At 40.0% G+C, this 23,029-nt stretch overlaps 1 protein-coding gene across 3 annotated transcripts in view; it reads left to right on the forward strand.

Annotated features, from left to right (window-relative positions):
• Positions 1–20,164, forward strand: part of KCNK10 (potassium two pore domain channel subfamily K member 10) — an 82,030-nt gene extending 61,866 nt beyond the window's left edge. For all 3 annotated transcript variants that reach the window (XM_061359987.1, XM_061359985.1, XM_061359986.1), the window contains 3 exons: positions 14,258–14,444; positions 17,560–17,702; positions 19,518–20,164. In XM_061359987.1, the coding sequence (XP_061215971.1) occupies positions 14,258–14,444; positions 17,560–17,702; positions 19,518–20,141 (954 nt within the window). In that variant the 3' untranslated portion in view covers positions 20,142–20,164. The remainder of the gene's footprint in view (positions 1–14,257; positions 14,445–17,559; positions 17,703–19,517) is intronic.
• Positions 20,165–23,029: the final 2,865 nt, after the last annotated feature.

The raw sequence follows: 23,029 nt of genomic DNA on the forward strand, positions 1-23,029 counted from the left end.
CTGGCTTACCCCAAGACACTGAGATAGGTATGGCAACACAGCTGGTACAGTGCAATACAGGGATGTGAGTGAGTGCCAGAGATGTGGATGATGGCAACACTGCATCTCTGAAGCTCATGTCTCAAGAAAATAGACTATGTGCAGAAATACAGTGCCTGTCTAAACAACTCACACTTCACCGAACCAGGGACTTGTCAGAACAGTCACATCTGCTACCTGTTTTCACCTTAGAGAACCTATTTTGCTCTAGATTTAAAAGATATGTAATGAAAATTATACACTTTATTTATTTATTTATTTATTGCCAAGTGCAAGGTCCTACACCTGGGTCCGGGCAATCCCAGACACAGCTACAGGATGTGCAGAGAAAAGATTCAGAGCAGCCCTGCGGAGAAGGACTTGGGGGTGCTGATCGATGAGAAAATGAACATGAGCCGTCAGTGTGTGCTTGCAGCCCAGAAAGCCAAACGTATCCTGGGCTGCATCAAAAGCAGCGTGACCAGCAGGTCGAAGGAGGTGATCCTACCCCTTTATTCTGCTCTTGTGAGACCTCCCTTGGAGTATTGTGTGCGGTTCTGGTGTCCTCAACATAAAAAGGACATGGTTCTGTTGGAACAAGTCCAGAGAAGGGCCATGAGAATGATCAGGGGACTGGAGCACCTCCCATATGAAGATAAGCTGAGAAAGTTGGGGCTGTTCATCCTGGAGAAGAGAAGGCTGCGTGGAGACCTCCTAGCAGCCTTCCAGTATCTGAAGGGGGCCTGTAGGGATGCTGGGGATGGACTCTTCCTTAGGGACTGTAGTGACAGGACAAGGGGTAATGGGTTAAAACTTAAACGGGGGAAGTTTAGATTGGATATAAGGAAGAAATTCTTTCCTGTTAGGGTGGTGAGGCACTGGAATAGGTTGCCCGGGGAGGTTGTGAATGCTCCATCCCTGGCAGTGTTCAAGGCCAGGTTGGACGAGACCTTGGGTGATATGGTTTAGAGCAAGGTGTCCCTGCCCATGGCAGGGGGTTGGAACTAGATGATCTTAAGGTCCTTTCCAACCCTAACTATTCTATGATTCTATTTATTTATTTGTTTATTCCCCTGGAAGACGGCAATAAGCATTACCTTAACAGAATCTTAGGAAAAGTAGCTCTTAGTTTGAAGATCGGACTGGGGCTGAGGCAGGTGTTAGAGAAGTCCCACTGAGCTGGTGGAAAGCTTTCTTTAATCAACTGTCAAAGCCCTGTCTTTCCTAAACTTTGTTGTTTGACTTTCTGAATACATCAGACCTACCCTAGCTACTATTTTTCTTAGAGATTCCACTTCTTTTTAGGGATTTTTGTCTTCTCTGATTTCTTTTGTTACTGTACAAATGTCAGTACTAGTCTTTACAAATTCCTTATCTGAAAACGGATGGAAAACAGATTCTAGGAAAGAAATTTTGTACAGAAGAGTAACTGTGCAGAGGATGAACACTTAAAAATAGTATTTTTTTCTTTGTCTCCCCTCTATCCATCCATGTGCCCTGTTATCTCTCTCTTCGTTCTCCCTCCTCCTTTCCCTTGGCTCACATCAAACCCATACCAGACACCGCTGCGGGACTGGTGTATGAGTTCTCAGCAAAAAAGCCTTTTGAGGTTTCCTTAAAGTACCATCTTTATTTTTTCTTTCCATAGGGTAATGAAATAGCCCAGGGATCCCAACTGCTTCACTCCAGGCAGCCCCCACCCTGCATATTCTCTTCCAACCCCATATCAGCATCAGTTTTGGCAGCTGAATCAAACTTTCGGATGAGATCATTCCCAAAGCCAGAAATTTAAATCCAGATCACTGCCTAGGCAAACTAGTGAAATCATTCTGGATCTGCAGTCTTGTTACTGAACTCAAAATCTGGTACATGGTTAATAGGTAAATGGGTTACAATCTAAGTGATACGTTAGCTAGTAAGGTCCTATTTGTAATTCTGAATATACCGCCTGACACCTGCATTTCTGAGCAGATTAAGTTAATGGAAGATTGGTAGGAAAGTTTCCTCTCCACTTCCTGGCATCTAATAAAAATAAACCAAAAGCCAACATAACCTTTTTTTTATTTCCTTTTATTGTTTTTCATTATTAGCCAGCATCAGTGTGTATTACATCAGCTGCTAAAAACCCACTGAAGAAATTAACACCCTGACTTTTATTTTTTAATGTAGTATTATTCATTGTGTTTTTCTTTAAGGAAAAAAGCTATAATTTAACAACAACAGCAAAAAAGATAAATCACTCAAATGCTTCCACAGGGGAACTGTCCAGTGCAATGGTCAATCTGCCATCTGCTGGCATCCTGTCTCTGGACAGAGCTCTCAGAATGGGTGTGAAACTCAACCTACTGGTGCACATATAGCATTATTCCAAAATGATGAAAGATTCATGATTGTAATTTCAGTGTTCAGAGCTCAGCCTTACAATTTTCTGGGTCAATTTCACCACAGAAAAAAAGGTTGAGAGATATAAAAACTTACCCACTAGAAATACTTTATTTCCATAATCTAGTAATAATTTCTTACTTTTGCAGTAAAGACAGATCTAATTATATTCTGTTATTGGCTATTAGTACTTTGATACCATAGAAGCCAGCCAGGAACAGGGCCCCACTGTACTAAAATTCTGTGGAAACACTGATTTTTAAACAGTGCTTTTAAATGGCCAGGAAAATACATAGTCTGAGAAACAGTCAGAAAATTCTGGAGGGAAGAAGCCTGATGGAAATTAAAAACAAAGAGAGGATGAAAGGTTGGAAGAAGAATAGAAATTAAGTAAAGCTGAAGTGAAGACACTGCTGAAAGAATGGGGAAGTAGGAGCAAATAAACACTTGCTCAGGAGGACTACAAGGATGTCATGAGGTTATGCAGGGAGAAAATTAGAAGGGCCAAAGCCCAGCTAGAACTTAATATCACTACTGCTTTAAAAGACAATTAAAATATTTCTATAAATACATTAGAAATAAAAGAAGGGCTAAGGAGAATCTCCATCCTTTATTGGATGCAGGGGATACATGGTGACAAAAGATGAGAAAAAGGCTGAGGCATTTAATGCTTCTTTGCCTCAGTATTTAATAGTAAGGCTAGTTGTTCTCTGGGTAGCCAGCCCTCTGAGCTGGAAGACAAGGATGGTGAGCAGAATGAAGCTCCCATAATCCAAGGGGAAATGGTTAGTGACGTGCTACATATTTCAAGTAGGTATGCACTTGAATGTACATTTCAAATCTGAGCATCCTGAAATTTAGGGGTGAATTAAAACAAAACCTAGATACAGATCTGAATTTTGCAGTTAGTTAACACTAAATTTATGGATACATATGTAGAAAAATACTAACTAATACACAGAAAGAGCTGTGTAATCCTTAATAATCCTCATAAAGCATATTTGGCTAAAAATGGACTTTAGAACATTAGAATAATAAGAAAATCTAGATAGGCTTTGGTGCATGCCAGCAATATCTTACAAATCTGTTGAGCATTTTAATTTCATTTTCAGTTTTTCTTCTTTAAATCCAAAGACATCTTTTTGTAAATTAGGTGATGAGAAAAGTGAAATCAAGGAATGCATGTAGAGTAAAAATCCAGAAACTGCAGCAACTGCATAGGCTCTACACAAAGAGCATGGCAGAAAGAACAGCTTGGAAGAGCAATACGCAGCAGCTAGCATACATGGATGCACCAGTCAGCAAATGCCCTGCCTCTGTGTATTTCAGCTTGTCTTCCTCATCAAACTTTCTTTAGACCAAAAGAAACTGTCTTTAAAAACACAGTCAGTGCTGAGGTGTTAGGCTCTTTGTAATCATTTGTTTATAGCAAGTTAAGGCTGATGTGCTCTCTGCAGGAAAGCAAAACTTCAGAACAGTTACTTTTTAAGCATATGGAAATTCAAACAATGAATCTCCCACCACAATGGAGTGTTGTGAGCCACTTCTGACAGGTGCACTCTTCCCTCCAACCTCTTGAAAAGCAGTTTCACTGCAGAAAACAATAGGGTATGGCGAGTAAGCATGTTTCAGTCCTCTTAAATACCGTCTGACAACTGTTTAAGTCAAAATGTGTTAGAATTCCTGAAATCCAGGACTTCATTGTCAAGATGTGTACTTCAAGTTGGAAAATTCTGGGTGCCGTGTCCTCAAGTTCATCAGAAGCATATCTGTTACAAAAAGGACTGTTAGTCTCTCAGTACTCTACAAATGTCCTCTCTCTGCTTCTCCCTGTCTAGACTCCTTCAATGCCTCTAACAAGAGTTGTTCTAACTGCTTTTTTGGGACGTAAAGCTGTCCAGATGCAGAGCCATCTTGACAATTCACTGCAGTATGTATGTGTAGCAATGACAGAAGTGTGACTGCAGACTCTCACAAAGTTGAACTGAAGGATGAAAGGCAGGAGTGGTAAAATTACAATCCTTCTCTCTGAAGTACTCTGCTGAAGATATTGCAAGCCACATCTGGGTTTGTTTTTTTTTATGTTTCTAATTGGTGGTTTAATTATGGTGATGGAGTGATAGCAGGAAGGGTTTTTTTTTTGCTTTTGATCATTACCTGCTTTAGCAGTTCTTGTGCTCCAGTGCCAATAGAAGACAAATGATAATTTTATGAGTGAACTAAATAACTAAGGGTGCAGGCTGTGACTTTATTGCATAAAGTGACTCTTCACCCACCAGAACCTAGCTTGTCTCTGAATTCTCTTTTAGGTTCAACTGCTAACTTGTGTTATGGTCTTGAAAATGCTGGTTTTAGTCTTTGGATCACTTTCCCTGTCAGTATATTTGAGCTGCAGGAAAGCTTTTTCTTCACAGTGCTGAGATACTTACTATGCTAGTACTTGAAAATTTGTGACAAAATATATGGATCCCAGCTTTTGGCATTTTATTTCCTCTAATTAGGCATTTAATTCAGTTTGTGATGCTTATAACTAATCTGCTTCAGGTAAAGTAACTGAACTGTAGCAAACCTTTTGCTGATTTTTTCATATCCACTGGTCCCTGTTGCTGAGTATAAGTTTAGAGTCTAAGGTTAGGTGAACTGGCTGTGGAGCACATCTTTCTTTAATCCTACAAGTCAGTAACCACTTGTAAATTGGCATGTAATTTAAGGGTTAATACTAACCTAAACAGTTAAATTTCAGAACTTGAAATCTCTGAAAGATCTTTTATATATTTTGCTTTTATCAACAATGTCTGTTAGGCTTGCAACAAGTACAGCATCAGCCTGAGGCAACTTCAAAGAGAATCATGAAGGTCTTAAAGTGATTCTGCCTCTAAAGGGAACCCCAGGAACTGCTGAGCCTTGAGGTAGTTGAAAGTTCATTCTTGGTGTTGCTAGAAAGAGAAGGCAGCAGCTCTAAGAAGGGAGGACATGTCAACACCACTAATATTTGCTCCTATTTTAGGTGCAAATCAGTCTTGCTTAGAAGATGATAGTATAAACAGAGAACAAAAGAATGATTTAAAACTGGACGTTAGCTGAAATCCAAAGTACAAAGTTACCTGGAAATCTCAAGGCATTTCCAGTGCACTGAAACTGAAACCCAGTGTGCACTGGAGTTCATCCCCCAAACTAATTATCACTGGTATTACTGTAACACTTCTTTCTGTGAGCGTTAGGCACTGCACAGTGTAGCTGTTGACTACAGGGCCCTTCATAAGAAACTTTGCACTGTTTCGCCTATTTATGTGAGGCCTTTTAATATATATTAATTACTTGTTTCTTCATTATTTAAAATTATTAGAGGTTGAAGCCTTCAATAATTCTTAATGGAGACATACTCTTGTCACTGAACTGCAGCAGTGAGTATTTTATGGCTCTTAAAGCCAGAATACTGTACAAAAACTAGTCAGGAATTCATGATTCATACAAAGGCTTTATTTATTACTGTTCAGGTATCTGTCTGTGTTACAGTGAATTGTGATGGTTCATTTTTCATTTGGGAAGCAGTTTTTATTACACTGCTTTCTGATTGTGGGTAGAGTGCAGCTGATGAAGTATATAAATCCAAGATCCTCTGTTATCTTCAGGGCTTTTCTCCATCTACTTTAGTTTTATAGGGTAAAACTATATATGCCTGCTTCCTGCTAAAATTAGTCACATACCTTTTAATTGCAGTGAGGTTCATTGGAAATAAACCCCAAGAATCTCAAGTAATTATGTCTCCTGGAACACAAGACAAGCCGAAAGCATGATTAAGAGTTTACGTAGCAACTAGGGTTTCTTAGGTACTCTGTATGAAGCTTGAAAGCTAAGGTGCTTTGGTGGAAGCTGCTGATAAATGCCAAAGAACACTGAAACTTTTAAATCATCGTCCTGAAAGCTAACCCCTTACCTAAGCACTAATAGTGAATATTCTCCTCTTGTTATTACCTAGCCTAAAGTTTTGGTCATATTGCTGTGGAAACTTCTCTGTGTTGCTCACAGTACAGTGCTGAAATACCAAATCCTGTGTGCCAAGGTTTTGATGCAGGTGTTGTCACCTCTGAAAACCTGATTTGTATCCTAAAGAATCCTAACCTCAAGATTGTTTATGTTTCCAGTACAGGTAGTAAATGAAAAGCAAGACAGATATGCAACCGCAACACAGAATCATTCCTAATGCAGTGATTGTTGATCCATTATTTCTCAATAAATACATAGAGCCATTCTAGTTAGAGTTCTTCAGAACATCCTCAAAAACTCTTGTAGATAACCTTTAGGGAAGTATCAAGGAGTGAATGAGAGGGTACGATGGATCTTGAAATAGATGGAAATTATTTCACGTGGGTACCTGTACGTGGTGCCTCATCCCAGGCATAAGGACAGTGCTGATTTCGCTGAAGTAGTCTACTTTAAAGTTACTAACAGGCTGGATGGAGGTGGCAAATTTAGAGTTATGTTACTTTCAGAACTGTTAAGCTGTCCTATTAACCCCTCTATTGCGATTTAAATGTTTATATTTTTCATTGGCACACGTGTGTCATTGTGGCTATAAAAACTGTTTTGAGCCATGGGACTGATGCACCCTTCACCCTATGCTAGACCTTTCCTTTTGAAGGTGCTCCCTGCCTTCCTTTTACCTTTGCAGGTAAGCAGTGGCAGCTCCTACAAAATGTTGGAGAAGGCTCAGAGGAGCAGGGGGGAGAATTGTTGTGAGGAGGGACACTTCTAGGGGTGAGGCATTTTTCACTCTTTCCATGTTTCTGCCTGGAATTGCTGCTCTGACTTCCTCTTTTTACTTTTCTTCCACTCTTCTGGGATCTTTATCCCACCTAGAGTAAAACTCACTCCCTGTGGGCCAGTTACCTGAGAGAACACTGTTTTGTTACATGGCTATTCACAAATAGTGGTTTTTTTTTTTTTTAGAAAGACAGAAATATTGCAGTCTTTATAGTCTTAATAAGACATCTCATAGTAAATACAAAATATACTTTAGAGGTTTCTGCAAGAATTTCTTGAAGAGGATGATATATGCTATTACACTGAGAAGGGCAAGGTAAGGCTGCTAGGTTGGTTATTTGAAACTAAGCAAAAACTGAAAACTACAGTCCAGAAACAGATATAAGAAGTCCAGTCTAAAGATCAACTCCCTTTATCAAAAGGTCTCTCTTTAACCTTTCAATATCTAGTCCAACAAACTCCCCACTTTAGCCTTACAAATGCTGGTGTTATGTACATTATCACTAGGGCAATGTTCTGAAGGAACCCTGATGCTTTATTCCACTGTACAGGATGAAAACAAAACAAATAACAGAACAAAAACTAAAAGCCCAAACAGAGGTAAAAAAAAAATAATATTTAATTTCTCCACCCTGCTAAGAGGAGATATTTCTAACATGAAGGAAAATTTTCCTTTTCTTGCTAGGTCTTTTGAAGTGGCCATGTCATGCAATAGATAACTAGATCACTCATTGATCTAGCTACACTAATTGTCTTTCTCTGTTTCAGTGCATTTCTTAATTAGATGCTGAGCAGATGCTCATAAATCTATGCTTGCTGCTGAATAGCACTTTTCTTTGCACCAGCATAACTGCATTTTTTTTTCTCTTGAATTGCACTGATGAATGAAAGTATTGACTCAACAATGGCCAAACCCCGGATTATCCATTCAGGTACAGGGAAGTGATGTAGAATGACTGTTATTAACCCATTCTTGCACTCCCTGGAAGAAGGGAATACTGGTGTAACTCAGAAGGGAGTTGAAGTAATGCAAGCAGGAAGGAAATCCACGGTGACAGTTATAGGCAGCACTGATGTTGGTTCAACCATAGTGCTAATCATCAAGGATCCCAGTGCTGTGCCGGTCGTTCTGTACAGCCTGTTGAGATTGGTATCACACCCTACTGAGGTATGTGCCAGGCTGTGATCCAGGGCTGGCTTGCATTTGACTGAGCTGAAAGGCAAGCAGTGTGAGCCTATGACTACCTGCACTGCCTATGCTAGCCTGACATAAGCGTATTGACTAAGGACATACCTGACTTTTATGGCTGAGAAAAAAGATAGAATAATAGAACTGATATATGTGATATTGTTTTATGCTTTGAGTACAAAGACTGGCTTTCCTCTTGTTTAAGTATTTTGATCTAGACAAAGTGATTTAAGAAGCCGTTAGTGCATGGGCAGAGACAATCTGTTCCAAGACTTGTTGGCAGCATAGGAAAGGGCATAAAAGTTAAGAGCAGGTGAAGGGGACAAAAGAAATGTTAAAGAAATGTGTTTTCTTTAGAGGAGTGCTCCAAAATTCAAAGCCTTGTGGGATAGATGATGACAGCATGTTCCATGCAGGCACAGTATACTAACACTAAAAAATATGACTTTGGTTATCTAGCCAAAAAGGTAAACAAATTGCTTGGAATCTTGGGGATATTTGTCAGAAATTCAGATAAGAAAATGCTTGGAAGATGGAGGAACCACCTGAGCTCACTGTGAAGTGGCAAATGTTCCAGTGCTATTTTTGGTTGAGTAGTATTGTGAAATGGGAGGTGACACTACAAAATCTTGGAATAAGCATGTTTGAAATAAGCTGTTCATGGAAATATGTATATTCCATATATTTAGAATATAGTCTAGTCTGATAAATTACTAGCATCCTTTGTTCCTATAATTAGTGTCTCCTACTCCTTTTTTGAAGGAATATTCCATATCCTTGTGGTCTCAGCTTGGGAAATTTATAACTTGTTTGGTCCTTTTGTTGTCAACAGCCAGGTTAGAAAAGTTGTGCCCAAGTTAATTCACATGAAAAGGACAGGAGACGTAAATGAATCCAGTTATCTGCTTTGATCTGTAGGACCAGAGAGAGAGAAGATGGGAAAAAACTCTTGAAATTATTGGATAAGATCAAACCTGATAAGACCCCCATGTATGTAATAGAAAATAAGGAAAAAAAGAAGTCACAATTATTGCTGGAAAAGATGCATAAGAACAGAATTCTACTGATAAGGGTACTTTCATTATAATATCTGTGCTCACCCCTCTTGGCACTACAGCTGGTTGACAGGAGGTTGTTTGAATGAATATGAGCAAGATGGCGCTGCTCGAGTCTTGGAAGACAAATGCAGAGACTGGGAGAATGAAGACCTTAGGCCCTCTGTAGGTGAGGATCAGGTCTGAGATCATCTTAGGAACCTGAATGTGCACAAGTCCATGGGACCTGATGAAACCATTTGTGTGCCCTGAGGGAGCTGGGAAATGAAGTTGCTAAGCCACCGTCTATCATAGTTGAAAAATCATGGCAGTCAGGGTGAAGTTCCTGAAGACTGGAAAAAAGGAAATATAGACCCCATATTCAAGAAGGGGAAAAAGGATGACCCAGGGAATTACAGACCAGTCAGTCTCACCTCTGTGCCTGGCAAAATCTTGGAGCAGATTCTCCTGGAAGGCATGCTAAGGCACATGAAAAACAACAAGGTGCTTGGTGACAGCCAGCATGGCTTCACTAAGGGGAAATCCTGCCTGACCAAATTGGTGGCCTTCTATAATGGGGCTACAGAACTGATGGACAGGGGTAGAGCAGTTGAAATCATCTACCTGGACTTGTGCAAAGCGTTCAACCCTGTCCTGCACAACATCCTTGTCTTTAAACTGGAGAGACATCAATCTGATGAATGTACCAGTTGGTGGATAAGGAATTGTCTGGATGGCCACACAGAGAGTTGTGGTCAATGGCTCAATGTCCAACTGGAGACTGGTAATGAGTGGTGTTGCTCAGAGATCAGCATGATCAGGGGGCTGTAGCACCTCCCATATGAAGGCAGGCTGCAAAATTGGGGCTGTTCAGCCTGGAGAAGAGAAGGCTGCATGGAGACCTCATAGCAGCCTTCCAAAATCTGGACAGGGCCTACAAAGGTGCCAGAGAGGGACTCTTCATCAGGGGCTGTAGCAATAATACAAGGGGTAGTGGGTTTAAACTTAAACAGGGGAAGTTCAGGTTAGATATAAGGAAGAAGCTCTTTACTCTGAGGGTGGTGAGGCACTGGAACAGGTTGCCCAAGGAAGTGGTAAATGCTGGGCAGTGCTCAAGGTCAGGCTGGACAGAGCCTTAGCTGACATGGTCTAATGTGAGGTGTCCCTTCCCATGGCAGGGGGTTGGAACTGGATGACCTGAAGGTCCTTTCCAACCCTAGCCATTCTATGATTCTATGACTGTGGTATTGCCTGTTTACGTACTTTCAAGGTAACTAAATGCTAAAAATCAGCACCTTCATTAGTAAATGGAAGTGACCCCTCCCCATAAGTGAATATATCACAGAAAACTGTTATTTCTTCTTCGATTCCTCCTTTAGTCTTTTCCAGATTAGCTCTAGGTGGATTTAAATTGAAGTCTCTCTTGTTAGCAGGCACGCATCTATTTATATTTGATTAATGTCTTACAAATTATCTGCTTCTTCACTGCCAAGAAAACTTGTTAGTAAAACAGAACTAGAAGGGGAAAAAACAGGCAGTAGAAAACATCTATTTTTAAAGTGTTTTCATTTTACTTAAACTGCTGTGAGATGAGCTACCATTCTTGAAGAACGGCCTCTTTTACTGTCTCATTTTGACACATCTGGAAAACTCTGTATTTATGCCACAAAATGGGCTCAGAGGATGTGTTAGCTTAGCTGGAGTTGCTCAGCTACTTACCAGTGTTGCAAATACTGTTTAAAAGTGAAGTTTGTATGAATCTTTCAGATTTCTCAACCTTCAGTGTTATATATGTGTGTGTATATATAAGTATGTATGTTTGTTTGTTTTGACCTGGTACAGCATAATACTGCAGTGTCTTAGGCTAATCTAAGTCTCATCTTGATACAACTGTGCCAAAACTGGAATGTAAAGTCTGTGTTTCCTTATTGCTGAGAACCTGGGCAGCAAAAAATTGTGTTCTTTGTAATAAAATAGTAAGGCCAACTCCATCTGCAAAAACCTCATGCAAACCAACCTTTTTCTGTAATTTATGGTTACTGCAATGTACATATTCCATGTACATATTCCACATTTATGCCTTGGCATTTTTTTGATCTATAAGAATTATGTCAGTGTCCTCTGAATGCATGTCTAACTGTAAAAAGACTCCCCTTTTTGCTTGTATCCTGAATTTCGTGTGTTATTGTACACTAAGTAATTCTTCTGAGTCTTGCTTTGGTGCTCTTTTCAGTAGCTCTAAAAACACCTGATTCACCATTGCTTTCTGACTTCATTTGTACCAGTGGAAGAGTAAGAAAAGAACAGACCCTCAGGTGCTCTGCTTTTGTGTGACTGAGGTGCACAATAACCATGATTCAGGCCTTTCTGCAGATCCTCTCATTAACGTTGCTACCATTTTTACTTGAAAACCCAGCAAACTTCAGCTGGTTTTGTCACTCCTGAACAAGTGGATGTCCTGAACATTTGGTACTGATTTACAGGCCATTCTGTCCACTCCTGTTTCTACCATGAGAAAGACAATCCTGACACATAGAATTTTAATGTTACAGTTTTTGACTGGAGGAAGGATTACTCTGCATAACTTTGCTTTCGTTGTAGTGCTTCGCAGCTCCAAAATACTTTTTGTCCAAGGACTTCTGGTACTATGCAGCACTGCATATGCCTCCTAACCTCAAGTGGAGCAAGGTGTCTGCCATTTCATTTTTATGTATCAGGAAACTGGAGCATTTAGTAGAAGGGAACAAGTCATGGTGGCCACACTAATAAGTAAACCACAGCTTGGTTAAATCCTAGTCCTCCGTGGCTAAAAGTGAGTATGTTGGTATAAGACACCATGTAACATGCATGGGATCAGTTGTTTTCCCTTCACCACATACAGTGTGTCTGAAATCCTGCTATTATGAACATGTGTCCACATCTCTTAAGGAAGCTAAATCATCCTTTAGTATTTTAGCAAATTGTCCAAAATAACTCCAGAAGAAGAGGGAATAAGAAGTCAAGCCAGGTTTTATATTCTCATGTTGGTTTTCATCTTGGAACTCCAGTGGCAGTTTTCTCCATGTTTGGATTGGATTAACCTTATTTTTGGCATTATATTGCTAATCCTATTTAAATATTTCTGTTCAGGCAGATGCAGAAAACAATGTACAATGTGCACATACAAAAAGAAAAAAATAAGTGTAGGGATCATCTCAGTTTTGGAACTGAAAGTATCTATGAAACATGGTTTAGCAGCCTTCCAGTATCTGAAGGGGGCCTGTAGGGATGCTGGGGAGGGCCTCTTCATTAGGGACTGTAGTGATAGGACAAGGGGTAATGGGTTAAAACTTAAACAGGGGAAGTTTAGATTGGATATAAGGAAGAAATTCTTTCCTGTTGGGGTGGTGAGGCACTGGAATAGGTTGCCCAAGGAGGTTGTGAATGCTCCATCCCTGGCAGTGTTCAAGGCCAGGTTGGATGAGGCCTTGGGTGATATGTTTAGAGCGAGGTGTCCCTGCCCATGGCAGGGGGGTTGGAACTTGATGATTTAAGGTCCTTTCCAACCCTACCTATTCTATGATTCTATGGCTACCCGGGTACTAAATGCAGAGCTTCCCAGATCGGATGAGTGCCTCATGAGAGTCTGACATTACACTCTAAAAGAAATGCCTGTGCTTTAGTGGAAGCATTAGTACTGTTTACATGCTGGTTAGATATTAACCAGCTCAGGCAATATCCCTTCTGTATATTAGAAAGATAACTTCTGAGACCTTATTTCCTGTCTTGGCAATGTCCTAATCTGAAAATAGATCACATTTCTGGGTTAAAGAAGATGCTTGATTTGGAAAACTAATTTGAAAGTATGCGACTTCCTGTGACACCCACATTCCTTTTCCAGGATAAATACAGAATTTACACTACCACTGTAATTTATCCACAGTAAGATATCTAGTAAGTTCCAGGTTTCTTGTGGAACTATTGAATTTTGAGTTTATTTAAAGCAGAGAATATCTGCAATAAATATGCCAGAGTCAATTGTATTAATCCAGGCTTGCATCAATATTACTGGAAACAAATCTAAGTTTATATTAAATAAATTGAGAGTCTATATGATCTAGGAGTCTAAAATGTTGCAATTACACTGCCTGTATTTGTATTCTGTTTATAGCAGCCAATAACACATATACTCTTTGTTCAAGAGCTTTCCAGTGTGGATTTATGTAGGTAATTTTGTCTCAGGTTGTTTGGTGTTTGACATAAATCCTTGATTTCTGGAGTAAACTGATAATACAGCTATCTATTTTTTAACCTTAATTTTTTGTGAATGAAATTCTGAGCATGGAAAATCAAACCCATGAATTATTGATACATAACATTTAATTCTGGTTTGTTTTTTTTTTTTTTACAGAAAGAAAGTGTTTATTTTCATTTTAGTTTTGGTCATGCTTGTTGAATGCTTGATGTTGGTGAGCAGTGTAGGTGTATGGATATGTACGGACACGTGATATGGATATATGAATGTGCATTTTTTTCTTACACATTGAAGCTGAACTGGAGTGTACTGGAGCTTTTCTGGAGCTCAGGGCTGTTCTTCCAGCCTTTGTTTCTTAGCAGTTAGTAACTGCCTAGTGCATGGATAATGGGAAGCACAGTTTTCTGGGGCCAGAGGTAGAGGTTCACAATTACCCAGGCATGGCTCTCACTAACAGGGAGGGAAGGTGGTATTCTACCTAACAAGCTCAAAGAAGGCAGAAAGAGGTATATCAGATGACACCAGCACAATCACTCTGCTGTTTACAAGGTATGTGACTGATCCAGAAATCCACTAAAAAATATTTTTTCCTTTTTTTTTTCTTTTTTTATTTCTTTTTTTATTTCCTGTTTCTAGAAAAAGCAAGTGAGTCAAACAAAGATCCGGGTGATCTCTACCATTGTCTTCATCCTGGCAGGCTGCGTTGTCTTTGTGACCATTCCTGCAGTTATCTTCAAACACATCGAGGGATGGACAGCCTTGGAGTCCACCTACTTTGTGGTTGTCACTCTGACTACTGTTGGCTTCGGTGACTTTGTAGCAGGTGAGCAGCTTCCAGCCTAGTCACTGTGCATGAGAGCATTGGTTCTTAGAATTGGTTTTCTGCTGTAGAGAGGAGGCTTTTCATAATGTATTATATTCCAGGTGTTTCTGTTGGGGTTACTGTGCAATAGGACACCAGGTTGATTTAAGATCCAGGTGCTTTGGCATCTGCAGATTGCAAGCTTTCAGCAGTGTAAATAATGGGAGCATGGGAAGCCCTGGTTATCCTTTATGGGGCAATGAATTATGCACAAGTCAAATTACTCTCCCATTGGATTCAAGATTTGTATTAGTCCATTAGGGCTCAATCTGAGCCTGACTGCAGAAGGAAGTAGCCAAAATGATGAATGAATGAATGAAGCTGTTACAAAGCAGGGCTGAGCCATAGGGCTGGCAAAATCTTATTGAACACAATAGTAGGCTGCTACTACAGGAGCTGCAGCTTTTCAGAAACTACATTTCTAACCTTGGCAGAAAGTCTGACATTGCAGTTGCCTTGCTAAGGAAGACTTGTGTAGGAAGAGAAGGACTAATGGGATATGCATCTCAGTGCTAGGAGGATACTCTCCAAGATTAATATAGTGCTAGCAGGAGCTATAAATACCCATGCTTATCAGTTTCCAAAGAGGGAGTCAAGATTGTTGGCTGAAAAGATGAGCTTTCCCACCCCCCCACAACTGCTTTGCTAATGACAAGTTGGTTAAATAAATGGATTTTTTTTTCCGCATTACTGCATGACCTCTACTTTTCATTCCTGTTAGTGGTCCTAATTAAAGGCATTAAGATCCCCGTGTTATAGCCATATTACACTACTGTTTTGTTACATCCTATCAGTGAAATACAAATGGGTTAAAAACATCAAATGGAATTACAGGGATATGTAGTTTTCTTTGCTGAAGAGCTGCAGACAAGTCATTTTGTAGAGAAGACTATAATTCTTTTTTATGACATAGTGGTATAGAAGACATGAATTAGTGAGGAAAAAAAGGCATTGAACAAAGAAGGCCCCAGATATGAAAAAGAGGTGTTTTACAAGCATTCAGATGCAGAAATCATTGAGCTTGGTCCATTTTAACCTCTTAAATGTGACGAGAAGCTCACTAATATTCTGTAATTGTGGTACCACAGTGTGAAATAAAATGAATTTACAACATTTTTCTGAAGCATATCACACTTCAGTATTGGTGGTTTCTTTTTTAAAAATATAATAGTAAAAATAAAACAGCAACCAAACTCTGAACATTAAATGGTTATATCCAGCAAGATTAGGAGAATATGATTCACAGCTGGGGGGCTACTAACAACCAGGATTTTTCAAAAATCAAATAGATGATCTTGAATAAGAAAACTTCAGAGGCAATCTCATGATAAGAGTTTAAGGCAGGTGATCACCAGGAGATTTGGGTTTTATTGCTGGCTTTGGGACAGATTTTCTGTCACTTTTATTTTCTGTCACTTTAATCTCTCAGTACCTCTGTCTCTTCAACATCAAATAAAAAATATTACATTGTATTGGGTAAAACAGCATCAATGGAACTATACTGATTTATTCCACCTAGAATATGTTCCAGCTCTTGGCAGACTGAAAGGTTTTTGTACTACTGATGGAGATAAAATTGTGGATGGAGCCTGAAAAAACCCAGAATATCTGATAGGCTGAAAAAAGTGGTCTCATACTTTCTCAGCTGCCTGATTACTCTGTAAGATAGACCTAGACAATCTGTTTCATAGCAGGCTTCCTCGGGGACACATATGATCAGAAGAGCCTCATTGTGCTGTAGCAACAGCAGCTCCCACCTCCCATTGTTTCTCACTCTTAAAGACTGGAAAAAAGAAAGTGATTCATGAAGTCTATGGGGAGAGATTATCATCAAACCCAGTATTTGGGTCCCTGCCACTTCTTAAATGTCTGACTTTCCATGGGGATGTTCGAACACCGTATGTACACTCATACTGAGTCTGGATAAAATTACAGAGTCAGGAATGTCTCAGATTGCAGAAAGCTCTGAGGAAAATGCTGAACTGTGTTGTCTGGTGATGGAGGGGAAATCCTAGAATCCCTCTGTAGTCATACAGAAGTACATCTTGATGTCTAGCTCTTGTCTAACCAAGGCTAGAGTCCAGGAAATACGCAATCCTCTTCCTGAGTCCTCTGGTAGGCTTGCTCTTCAGGCAGAGGTTTTACACAGGTACCACCAAGGTAGTGTTTGTTCTCCTGCACTGTGCCCATGGGGCTGAGCAGACTCTTTGCTGCTTGTTCACTTCAGCTCAGGGCTGTGCCTGCTTCTCACTGGCTCTCATTCTTGCACTGTGCATAGCACTGTGATAGGGCTGGGAGTCTCAAATGTGAGGTTGTATTTGATTTCTTTTGAAAAAGCTTACTCTGCTCTGTGGTAGGCAGCAGTGTGGCTGCTACTGCATTTATTTGAGGCTCTTCGTAGCTCTTTAGATTTGCCAGCTCATCCCAAGACTTGCATGAAGACCATATAGGGTATTTGTTGCTTCATTTGATCTATATCTCCTCTCAAGTCACTGCTCAGAGAATACAACCCTATAACTGATATCCAAGCAGACAGTATATCCTTATTCTCAGGGCTGATGCAGAGTTGGCTTCCTGTCAGGCATCCTGATTTGGAGAGGAAGCTGCTTTTCTTTCTCCTGCATATAGGTCTCTCAGTCCTGAGGCTAAACCCATAAAATATGGAACTATAACCTGAGGGAGTTGAACTGTAAGGTTTCTCAGCTACCAGGCTGCAGGCAGTTTAGAATAAGGAAGGCTAGCTGTATTAAACTTTTTCATTGGGAATGTGTTCATGGTGTTGCAAGTCTATCAAAGCAGGAATTTCAGACTTGCTTCAGAGTATGTGCAATCGAAGAAAAGTGTTTACTAGGTGCTCTGGCAGGTCTCATAGAAGCAGAACAATAGGTAATTTTGACAAGTCTTAAACTGAGAACAGACTGTTCCTCCCATCTGACAGGCCTCTTGGCTATTATTAGAACTACAGTGATGTTGGCAAGAGTCAAGAAATACTTCCAGACATTTCTCAGAATTGCAGTTATTTTGTCATAATTTTGGCATCTCACGATTCCTAAGCATAAGTATATGCTTATTTCAGGAGGAAATTCTAACATCCATTACCGGGAGTGGTATAAACCCTTAGTGTGGTTTTGGATCCTTGTTGGCCTTGCCTATTTTGCTGCTGTCCTGAGTATGATTGGAGACTGGCTAAGGGTCCTGTCCAAGAAGACAAAAGAAGAGGTATGACTAGTCATTTTTCAGTGATTTTTCATTTTATGAGAGCTTTAAGTGCCTGATTCCTGCTTGTCCTAAAGAAGGATGCCTCTCTGCATGACCAGTGCTCAATATTCCCCAGGGTTTACTTCACTGGCTGCCTTTGGTATCCAGTTCGCTCTGATCTTTAGGGAGGAAGAGAAGCAACAGAAGCAACCTAGGTTGTTCCACCTCTATCACTACTACCAAATACACAGAACACATCAGTAAGATTGCAGTTATCAAATAAGAAAGGCCAGTCTTCACTCTGAAACTAGCTACAAAATTGTGATAAAAACGTTAATGTTCTCCCCTTAAAAATTGGAAAAGTGTGGGTTTTGAAGACATTAATTGTCTCTCTTCATTAAGAAACAAGAATCTGCCTTCAAAACAGTGATTTAGATTGAGTTTTTCTACTTTTCCTTATGCAGGGAATATGGTTCTGAATAAAGGTTTAGATTCAGGCCTCTGAGTACTGTACTATGCAAAATTGAAGAAACTGAGTAGTCAGCATTGGGGAGAACAAGATTAACTCAGAGCATATCTTCCATGATACAAAGACAATATTGCTAATGTTTCACTCAAACAAGGTTGGAAAATAGAAGGCAATTGCATGACTCCTGAGCTGAAGACTGTTGTGGAGGATGTTAATAGAATTTCAGTTTTTAAGGCAATCTCCTCCTGCACTACCAGCAAAACTAACCTGGCAGGGTTAACCAAAGAACAGGCATAGACAAAGTTTGGCAGAGGGGTAGTGCTGGTTATTTTTTATGAAGCCATCTGTGCTACCTGAGGCCCAGTGCCTCCTCTTTGCATCTCCATTGATAAAAGGGGGGTTAATAGAAATTTTGGCTGTCAGATTGATCATCAGCAGGCACCTAGAGGTGTGAATCTGGTATCTCATGGTGTATGTGACATGCTTGCTGCCATCAGTAATGAAATGCTAAACGGATAGTTGGTCATCTGGCCTGAGGAACCAAAGATGACCTCTTTGGCGATCACTGAGTGCAGAACCCGAGTTATTCAATACAGCAGCCATGGAGGTTCTTTGTTCTTAGCTTTATTCTTATGCTATTACGTGCAAAGGAGCAAAACAGATCAAAGCAGTGAGGTATTTGAGGATGTGCTTATGGTGCCCACACAGAATATGTGTTGAAAACTCCTCCAGATGGCTTGAGAGGGTGGTATTTGGACAGTTATACGATTGAAACCTCCTTTTAAGACTGTAGACTGGATCAGTCAGTAGTCCACTTACAATTATCTAACAGGTATTTCCAATGTTAATTGGCACTGAACAGAACCTTCAGTGGGATTGAACAGCTCCATCCATGAGCAATATGCTGTATTGCTGCACTGGTTGTTGTGCTGTTCTGAAGCACATTTGGTATATCTCTATATGTGATTAATTTTCTCTAGTCCCAGCCATCTACCACTGACATTATAAGTCAGGAATTTTATTCTCAACCAAGAGGGGATTAATGTGAACACCTCCCATCACATAACACAGCTATAAAATGTGTGAGGTGGCAAAATGTGAAACAGGCAGACAGGTTTATGCCACATAAGACATTACCCATTCATGAGTTGGTATGTTTAGAGCTTGCCCAGTATAACCACTTTGCTCCTGAAGTTTGAGCTCAGATGGATGCACTGGAGCTGGGACTGGTCTCTGATTTCGTGCCGGAGAAGAAAGTGCTTCCACTGCTATTGCATAGGAAAGGCTGTAGCCCTGTTTTCAGTTGTGTTTCTTTCTTTTTTTTCTTTTCTTTTTTTTATTAATTTCTGCCTCTTGCTGTTGTAAAGGTTGGAGAAATAAAAGCCCACGCAGCGGAGTGGAAAGCAAACATGACGGCTGAGTTCAGAGAGACACGGAGGCGGCTGAGTGTGGAGATCCATGACAAACTTCAGCGGGCAGCCACCATCCGGAGCATGGAGCGCAGGCGCCTGGGCCTGGACCAGCGAGCCCACTCTTTAGACATGCTCTCTCCAGAGAAGCGCTCTGTCTTTACTGCCTTGGAAGCAGGGCGCTTCAAAGCCTCATCTCAGGAAAGCATCAATAACAGACCTAACAACCTGCGCCTTAAAGGGTCAGATCAGCTCAACAAGCATGGGCAGGGAGCATCTGAGGACAACATCATTAACAAGTTTGGATCATCTGCTAAAATGAGCAAAAGGAAAAACAAAGACCTCAAAAAGACCATCCCTGAGGATGTGCATAAAATTTATGAGACCTTCCGAAACTACTCCTTGGATGAAGAAAAAAAGGAAGAGGAGACAGAGAAGATGTGTAATTCTGAGAACTCTTCTAGCACTGCAGTCCTGACCAACTGCATCCAGCAGCACTCAGACCTGGAGAATGGAGTGATCCCCAATGAAACCAAAGAAAGGGAACATGAAAACAAAGTGTTACTTGAAGACAGAAATTAAATGTAAAAGATGCTTGACTTGAATTAACAATGTTAGTGGTTTTATATACATATATATATTGAGACACGTGCCTTATACAAACTCCTTGTTCAGTCTGAATTATATAGCATCAAAGAATATTTCACTGTGCCATAAAGACTCAAGCTTGCTCTGCCAAAACAAATCAGGAACACAGCACTGCAGAATGGCAACAGAAAGCTACGCACATGGAAATTTCAGCCTGTATAAAATTACCAGGGTAAGACACAAATGAAGGGATAGAACCATGGCAATATCACCAGAGTGCTCCTGCCATGGTATACTATTAGACAAAGGGCAGCTACGTAAGAAGAGCCTTTCAAAAGAATGAAAAAGTGTATCTTTCTAATGGAGTATACATCCATAAAACCTTCCCCTGGTGATTGAAAAGAGGAGAAATGATTGGAGTGAACTAGAAACTCTCAGTAAGGTTTAGTTTACGTTTTGGCACGTGATCCAAGCTAGATTTCTAGATTTACTTTTCTTTTTTTCCATTTTTGAAACAGATGCATTATCTTTCTAAACTCCAAAAGAATGTCCATGGACACAGCACCAGCTTGGTGCTGGTTTGAAAAATCAACACAGACACCTTTAAGGGTCGGATTGCTCTTTTCATTAACAACCAACAAACAAAAAACCCCAAACAACTCTGTGGGTATTTCTCATAACCACTGACAGAAAAAAAAAAAAAGGAAAGGAAACAAATGTAATTCTTTTTTCTCATGTAGGAAATATTCAATGTAATGTCACAGCAGGAAAGTTCATATGAAGAAAGTGCAACATCTTGTGCTATGTTGTTTAAAAGAAGAGAAACATTAATGATATTTGGCTAGGTGTAAAAAACAGTGGTTCTTTTTTTTAAGAAGAATTTCTCATTCATACGTTCTACCACTGAAAAAAACCCTTCAATTTTAATGCTGTAAGACTATGAAGGCAGAAGGAAAGCTCTAGCTTTTGCATGTCAGCAAACTGCTGTTCCCTGTAGCTGAATCTGAATTTTTAAAAACAGACATTAAGCATATACGCTATCCACATGAGGGCCAGGGCAACTATAGAATCTCAGGGCTCTCTGCCCCTTTTGCTGGGCTTGGATTTAGACATAAGCTGAGTCATAATCTCAGAAAATAAAAAAAGGGAACAAGAAAAAAGAAGTTTAGGAAAAGATGTTGAGAAGAATACAGTGGTAATCTTTTAAGTGCTCATAGCTTTAAGTGCCATTAATGCTGTCATATTTTGTAACTTTTTAAACAAGTATTTTGAATTGTTTTATTTCCTTTCAGGTACTATCTTTGTTTGACATTTGCTATCTCTTTTCTTATAAAATCTAAACATGTGCTCCCTGCATTTCTAGACTAAAATGAAATGTAACCAAACTGTGGCATTTAAAAAAAAACTGGACTGATGAATATAAGAAATGCAAATGTCCCTAGACTTCACGGTAAATACTCAAAGAAAAGCCTGCAAAGTAATTAATGTGAATTGCAAAACACACTTCAGTAGCCTCAGCCTGTCGGCTACTATGTTTACCATTGCAGATAGAAGACTTTGCATGCTGGAGATGAGATACACGTTTGTACCAATAATGCTCTCCCTGCGCCTTCACAAAATCCTAAATATTCCTGCAATTCAAATTGTAGGCTTAAAAATAAAGTAAACTTGGATGCAGATGTCAGAGACAAACCAATCCTTACAAACTAGTCAAACATACAGGCACTTGTAGGTTATACAGATACAGACTTTTGGAATCGCCTGCCCATGTCTATGTACACAAAAATGCATGCTTCATTTTCTGCGTTAGTGTCTGAGATTTTGTGCACAATGAGCCAACTCAAAATCTAACTAGTCACCAGGATACGTGATTGCCATGGCTATGAAGAGAAGCATGGCTACCACGCAAATGCAAATTTTGAGTATACGTATTTGCAAATCTAATTGACTTTTAATTATTAGTAGAAGTGAGCCAAATTCTACTAGTGCAGTGGAAGAAAGAAGTTCTTAGTATGTTCTGTCTGCTGGTTCACTTCCCTTGAAATATCATCTTTCTAATTTCATGATCTGTCTGAAAATTAAGGATGAAAAAACAAGGTCTGAAAAAACTCAGGTCATTTGGGATTGATTTAACTCAATAAAATCCAACAGAAATTGAATTCTGCTTAGTTCACCAATGAATTTCTTAAGGTGAGGTGCTGCACTCTGGCTTTAGCTTACTTGAGGCAGGGCAGTAAGTCCAGTCCCCAGGGAAGGTTTCATCTGACTCAAGAGCTGCTGCAGGTCCTGAAAATTTTTGTGCCATGCAGCCCTGTGGCTTCACAATGATGCAGATGGCAGCTTGTGACCATTCTCAGATCCTACCTCCACATTCTGTTCTCCTCAAGCCACAGACAGACACTAGCAGATCTGTTCAAGAACTGGAGTCCTTTAGCCCTCCTGTTGTTCCTGGTTTTGGGTAGGCCTGGGATGAAGTTCAGCCTAGTGCCCTGTGAGTAAATCTTCTGAAGTCCTTCCCAGAAATACAGTGAATCATCTTGTGCTAACTCTATAGTACCAGGATGGTTGTAGTATATTTGGATGTACTCGTATGAAGGATCAGGTGCACAAAAGTATCTCGTGTGACTTGAGAAGCATGCAATACTCATAGACTGTGCTAACAATTCTCCTTACTAAATGCCAAAACTAACATCAGGCATCTGGTGTTATTTGTTCCTCAACTGAGTTCTTCTCACAAGAAATGTTTGCCTGTAATGGAGAAGTCCTGCAGAGATGCACAGGCAGCGTTAAAGATATTTCCTGTATGTGAAATATAAGGCATAGTTATAGCCAGAGCATTTCTGCTGATGAGGGCCAGGGAAAGCAAAGTCTGTCTTGTAGGA

This window comes from Neopsephotus bourkii, unplaced genomic scaffold, assembly GCF_033783945.1.
Source record: "Neopsephotus bourkii isolate Nb327-2 ecotype Australia unplaced genomic scaffold, CSIRO-AGI_Nbou_v1 NB_998, whole genome shotgun sequence".
In the NCBI taxonomy this organism is placed as follows: domain Eukaryota; kingdom Metazoa; phylum Chordata; class Aves; order Psittaciformes; family Psittacidae; genus Neopsephotus; species Neopsephotus bourkii.